Raw genomic sequence first — 6400 nt, forward strand, 5'->3', positions numbered from 1 at the left:
GAGGAATGTGGTGCACACCAGTTAAGATGGCTTTTAAGCCCTCTAAGGCACAAGATGCCCTGTTAGCAGAATGGGTGGCCCACACATTCCCAAGGACGGGCTCCATTGCATCTTGGTAGTGAAATGACACCAGAAGGTAGGAAACAGGCCTAAAATGAAGTAGAGGTAAAAGGTAAAGGTAAAGGGACCCCTGACCATTAGGTCCAGTCGTGACCGACTCTGGGGTTGCGCGCTCATCTCGAATTATTGGCCGAGGGAGCCGGCGTATAGCTTCCAGGTCATGTGGCCAGCATGACAAAGCCGCTTCTGGCAAACCAGAGCAGCACATGGAAACGCCGTTTACCTTCCCGCTGCAGCAGTTCCTATTTATCTACTTGCATTTTGACGTGCTTTCGAACTGCAAGGTTGGCAGGAGCTGGGACCAAGCAACAGGAGCTCACTCCGTCACAGGGATTCAAACCGCCGACCTTCTGATCAGCAAGTCCTAGGCTCAGTGGTTTAACCACAGCGCCACACAAATCCTTACTTTGGTTTCTTATCATCCTTTTTTTGGGGGGGGGGAATCGGAGTTTAAAGTGAGTTAAGGAGATGTGCTAATGGACATGAGTCAATGACAGTCTTTGCCAACTCTCTACTCTTTCCACTTTCAGGTTACTCAGAAGTGACAATTCTGAGCAGCGCCACACTATCACCTGCTAACACCTCCCTGGCACCAGCTTTTTTCTGCACAACACACAGGCTGGGCCACCAATCCCCCAAGCCCGGCCTAGCCTTGGCCGGGACAAAGGCCAATCCCTCCGATATGGGGGTGGCCAAAGCCATCCGTCGTTTCAGCGGGGGTGGCGGGGTGGGGGAGCTGCGGGAAGAGGAGTCCGTGGAGTCCCCCACCAGCTGCCACAACGGCAGGCCCGCCCCCGTCCGGCAGCGCAGCCGTTTCGTGAAGAAGAACGGCCACTGCAACGTGCAGTTCGTCAACATGAGCGAGAAGAGCCAGAGGTACCTGACAGACATCTTCACCACTTGTGTGGACATCCGCTGGCGCTGGATGTTCCTCATCTTCTGCCTCTCATTCGTGCTCTCCTGGTTGGTCTTTGGCTTCACCTTCTGGCTCATTGCCACCATGAACGGGGACCTTGCCCCCGAGCAGCCTCCCAACTCAAAGCCCTGCTTCTCCGAGGTCACCAGCTTCATGGCCGCCTTCCTCTTCTCCCTGGAGACGCAGACTTCCATTGGGTACGGCTTCCGCAGTGTGACGGAGGAGTGCCCATGCGCCGTCCTGGCTGTGGTGCTGCAGTGCATTCTGGGTTGCATCATTGACGCCTTCATCATTGGGGCCATCATGGTCAAGATTGCCAAACCCAAGAAGCGCAACGAGACCTTGGTCTTCAGCGAGACAGCCGTGGTGGCCATGCGCGATGGGAAGCTCTGCCTCATGTGGCGTGTGGCCAACCTGCGCAAGAGCCACCTGGTGGAGGCCCATGTTCGGGCGCAGCTGCTGCAGGTAAGGACGGCACTATAGGACCAAGGCAGGAGTTGGGCGGCAGCAAGATGGTTTTGGGAAGTGCCTTTGATGATTATTCTGGGATGATTAAATCAGAAGGTGGAAAATGGATGAGTAGATAAAAGGCAACAAAGCTGTATGAAGGACTTTAGATAGAGAAGGACAGAAGTTTGTGGGAGGTAGGTGAACAGATGTGGAGAATATTCTTCAGGCTGTTGCTAGAAAGAGGATGTTGTAGCTGCTCTTTATTATGAGAAGTACAGTGGTACCTTGGTACTCAGAAGAGCTTGGCTCCCGAACAAGCAGGCTCCCAAACACGGCAAACCCAGAAGTGAGTCTGTGAATGTTTTTCGGAAGCAGAATGTCCAACGCAGCTTATGCAGCTTCCGATTGAGTGCAGGAAGCTCCTGCAGCCAATGGGAAACGCCTTGGTTTTTTTAACCATTTCAGGAGTCAAACAGACTCCCGGAACAGATTAAGTTTGAGAACCCAGGTACCACTGTACCTCAGTGGTACCTCGGGTTAAGAACTTAATTCGTTCTGGAGATCCATTCTTAACCTGAAACTGTTCTTAACCTGAGGTACCACTTTAGCTAATGGGGCCTCCCCCCGCTGCCGCTGCGAGATTTCTGTTCTCATCCTGAAGCAAAGCTCTTAACCCGAGGAACTATTTCTGGGTTAGCAGAGTCTGTAACCTGAAGCGTCTGTAACCCGAGGTACCACTGTATTTGTATAAGGCAGTAACTCCCAATTGGTGGCCACCCACCAAGGGGGTCCAGGGCACCATTCACATACCATAGAGATATCAAAATATTCAAAAGTAGGGGGTCCATGGCTTGGCTTTTGAAAAACAAGCACTTCGCTCATTGGTATTAAGGGATGGAAGGCAAGGCAGATAAATAGATGAATGAGTCTGAGGTAAGAGAAGGGAAACTGTGAAAGGACTGGAAGGAAAGACAGACGTGAGGGTGGTGCTTCTCGAAGGGACAGGAGGCCAGTTGACATATGCAAGTGGGCTGCTTATTTCCTCTACATCAGGCATCCCCAAACTGCGGCCCTCCAGATGTTTTGGCCTACAATTCCCATGATCCCTAGCTAACAGGACGAGTGGTCGGGGAAGATGGGAATTGTAGTCCAAAACATCTGGAGGGCCGAAGTTTGGGGATGCCTGCTCTACATCCTGTAGCAGAATCCTCTGTAGGAGTTATGTTTTAGAAAAGGGTGGTCTTCAGTGGCCAGCAGCCATTTTGGCAACTGCAGTGGCAGTTTTCCCAATCAACCCTGGAAATGGCTGCTGGTCATCGGAGCCAACACCTAGGGACCGAGGAGTCTTCAGCCCCTAATATTGGGGGGGGGGCTCACAAAATTGATGGGCATTGCCATTCAAATGCTGTGTGTGCGCCGTTTCATGTGATCAGTTATGCAGGGCAGGGCTTACCTGGAGCCCCTCCCCCCGTCCCTAATTTTATTCCACTTGGCACCCCTGCCGCAGGGCACTGTGAGTCATATCGCGAATACACATTCACCAAGTCCTGTTCTGTACATAACGCCCTCCTTCCTTTGCCTTCCCTCCCGCAGCCTCGTGTGACCCCCGAAGGCGAGTACATCCCTCTGGACCACAACGATGTCAACGTGGGTTTCGACAGCGGCACCGACCGCATTTTCCTGGTGTCGCCTGTGACGATTGTGCACGAGATCGACGCCGAAAGCCCCCTCTACGAGTACGGCCCCGCAGACCTGGCCGAGGCTGACTTTGAGCTGGTGGTCATCCTAGAAGGCATGGTGGAAGCCACGGCAATGACCACTCAGTGCCGCAGTTCCTACCTGCCCGGCGAGCTGCGCTGGGGACACCGCTTTGAGCCTGTGCTGTTTGAACGGCGCGGCCACTACGAGGTTGACTACCAGCACTTCCACCGTACCTACGAGGTGCCCGGAACCCCAACGTGCAGCGCCAAGGAGCTGAGCCACCGCAAATACAGGGCGCCCCCTGCAGGAGCCACCGCAGCTCGCGCCTCCTTCTGCTACGAGAACGAGGTGGCGCTCAGCTGCTGCCGTGAGGAAGAGGAGGAAGAGGAAAGGCAGGGAAGCCGGAGGGTGAGCCTGGAGAATGAGGCAGCCGCCACCACGTGACACCACCAGTGTCCTTAGACTGAGGAGGGCCGAGGGGAGGTGGGGAGAAAAGCAGCTGTTGTAGCAACCGCCTCTTCACACGGCAAAAGGATAACACTTTCATGCTTCACCGATCCTGACCCCCCCCCCAAAAAAAAACACATCTAGCAAGGTCTGGGCTTTCTAGAACAGGCTGTGGTGTCTGTGTCTCTAACTGTTGGGAGAAAGAAAGGCCATTTTCTGACATTTTAGCCCTTTGGACAAACTGAGAGTTTCCCCGTGATCGTTGGAACTGCTGGAGGAGGTTTAAAGAGGTTATCGATGCTAAAAAGGGAATGGGGAGAAAGCAAAGTTAAACACAGCTGGTAAACTTAGGAGCAATACTCACCTCATGTTCATAACATTAGGGATGTGGCTGTGGGAGCTAGCTAAAAATGTTTATTGTACGGAGTTCCGAGGACTTATAAGGGGGATACTGAATGTTGCTCAAATGAAGACCTGCCCCTTGTGGATTTGAGCCGTGGATGTCTAATCTATCAGGCTCTATGATATATAGAGGGAAGAAGGGTTCCTTGAGCTTTGGAGGTGACTTTTCAGGGGATCTTCCGGAAGGAATCTGGCCTTGTAGGATCTATGAAAATGCAGAAGGGCAGCTTGTTTCAGAAATGTGTGTTTCTTTTCATTTCTAATGGCCAGAAATCACACACCTACAGGGTGCAGAACTACACGTGGTCTTAGCACCCCTAAAACTGGTTTGCCAAGCCCAAATCAGTAAGTCCTGTCTAAAGTTCCAGCAGAAGTAACTGGAAGTTTTCATGTGTGTGTATTAAAAAAAATTTTTTAAAGTAACTGGCAAGTACATTGTGGGCTGGCAATATTTCAAATAAGTCTTTCTTTAGAAGGAGACAGTTAAGGCGTATAAAATGTAATCACACCACAAAATCAAGGGTTGTCATTAAAAAGAAAAACTGAAATCCAACCTCTAATGGTCCAATGTGTTGTTGTTGTTTTAAGTTCTGCAGCAGAAACAAGGGAAAGAAATGCCCCTTAAAACAAATAATGTATGGTCACCCCCCCCCCCCATTAAATATTTGGGGAAAGGCCAAAATATGGGTGTAACTGTTATATCCCAAGTTCTCTCTCTCTCTCTCTCTCTCTCTCTCTCTCTCTCTCTCTCTCTCTCACACACACACACACACACACACACACACTTTAAAGTCAAATGTATGGAATTTACCTTACTCTGAATAAAAAAGAAGGGAGGAAAGGAAGAAACACCAGTGGAGATGGGGAGCCACGATTGCTGCACCCTGACCATACCACCACACTCCATGCTAGTAGTGATAGCTAGGACTGAAGGCGAAGCTGCCTTTTATCAGGTCATACTATTTGCCTAGTAATGTCTACTCTGATAGGCAGCAGTTCTCCAGGATCATAGGAGAGAAGCCTTCCTGTTATATATACAGCCTCAGTCCAGTATACCTGAAGGATATACTCCACCTCCATCGCACTGAGGTCCAGTGCCGAGGGCCTTCTGGCAGTTCCCTCGTTGCGAGAAGCCAAGTTACAGGGAACCAGGCAGAGGGCCTTCTCGGTAGTGGCACCCGCCCTGTGGAACGCCCTCCCACCAGATGTCAAAGAGAAACTACCAGATTTTTAGAAGACATCTGAAGGCAGCCCTGTTTAGGGAAGCTTTTAATGTTTAAGAAATTAGTGTATTCTAATATTTCTGTTGGAAGCCACCCAGAGTGGCTGGGGAAACCCAGTCAGATGGGTGGGGTATGAATAATAAATAATTATTATTATTACTATTATATGCTACAGGGCATTCTGTATACAATGCATGTGCTCTCCCACTGACCTATGACCCCTTCCTGAAGTGCTGCCCCCTTCCCAATGATATATTTTCATTCATTCCAATGAAGCACAAGAGAACCTAGAATCATAAAATCATAAAATCATAGAATCATAGAGTTGGAAGAGACCACAAGGGCCATCCAGTTCAACCCCCTGCCAAGCAGGAAACACCATCAAAGCATTCTTGACATATGCCTGTCAAGCCTCTGCTTAAAGACCTCCAAAGAAGGAGACTCCACCACATTCCTTGGTAGCAAATTCCACTGCCGAACAGCTCTTACTGTCAGGAAGTTCTTCCTAATGTTTAGGTGGAATCTTCTTTCTTGAAGTTTGAATCCATTGCTCCGTGTCCGCTTCTCTGGAGCAGCAGAAAACAATCTTTCTCCCTCCTCCATATGACATCCTTTCATATATTTGAACATGGCTATCATATCACCCCTTAACCTTCTCTTCTCCAGGCTAAGCATACCCAGCTCCCTAAGCCGTTTCTCATAAGGCATCGTTTCCAGGCCTTTGACCATTTTGGTTGCCCTCTTCTGGACACGTTCCAGCTTGTCAGTATCCTTCTTGAACTGTGGTGCCCAGAACTGGACACAGTACTCCAGGTGAGGTCTGACCAGAGCAGAATACAGTGGTACTATTACTTCCCTAGATCTAGATGCTATACTCCTATAGCATCTAGATGATAAGGAGAGTGAAGGACTGACTGAGGACTGTGGCCCAGGGGTCAGATCTGTCTATCTCCCACTTCCAACCCGGAGCAGGAGACATCTCAGAGCCGTACAAGTGATCCCACTATAAACAGCTGCTGTCCAAGCCGGTTGGGTGACAGTAGCGAAGGCTGAAGGTCAGATCAGTGAGAGCTCAGATTGGATTCGCAGCTGGGAGCTCAGATTAATATGACACAGTTCCATCACTAATCCTGACTGCTTT

General features: G+C 50.2%; 1 protein-coding gene across 1 annotated transcript; it reads left to right on the forward strand.

The window, feature by feature from the left end:
• The first annotated feature begins 802 nt into the window (after window positions 1-802).
• Window positions 803-5414, forward strand: KCNJ14 (potassium inwardly rectifying channel subfamily J member 14). The gene is made up of 2 exons (XM_035135518.3): window positions 803-1501; window positions 3080-5414. Exons 1-2 carry the CDS (start codon window positions 803-805, stop codon window positions 3629-3631), a joined length of 1251 nt encoding a protein of 416 aa, XP_034991409.2. The 3' UTR covers window positions 3632-5414.
• Window positions 5415-6400: the final 986 nt, after the last annotated feature.

The sequence above is a fragment of the Zootoca vivipara genome, chromosome 12 (assembly GCF_965207765.1).
Source record: "Zootoca vivipara chromosome 12, rZooViv2.hap1.1, whole genome shotgun sequence".
NCBI lineage: Eukaryota > Metazoa > Chordata > Lepidosauria > Squamata > Lacertidae > Zootoca > Zootoca vivipara.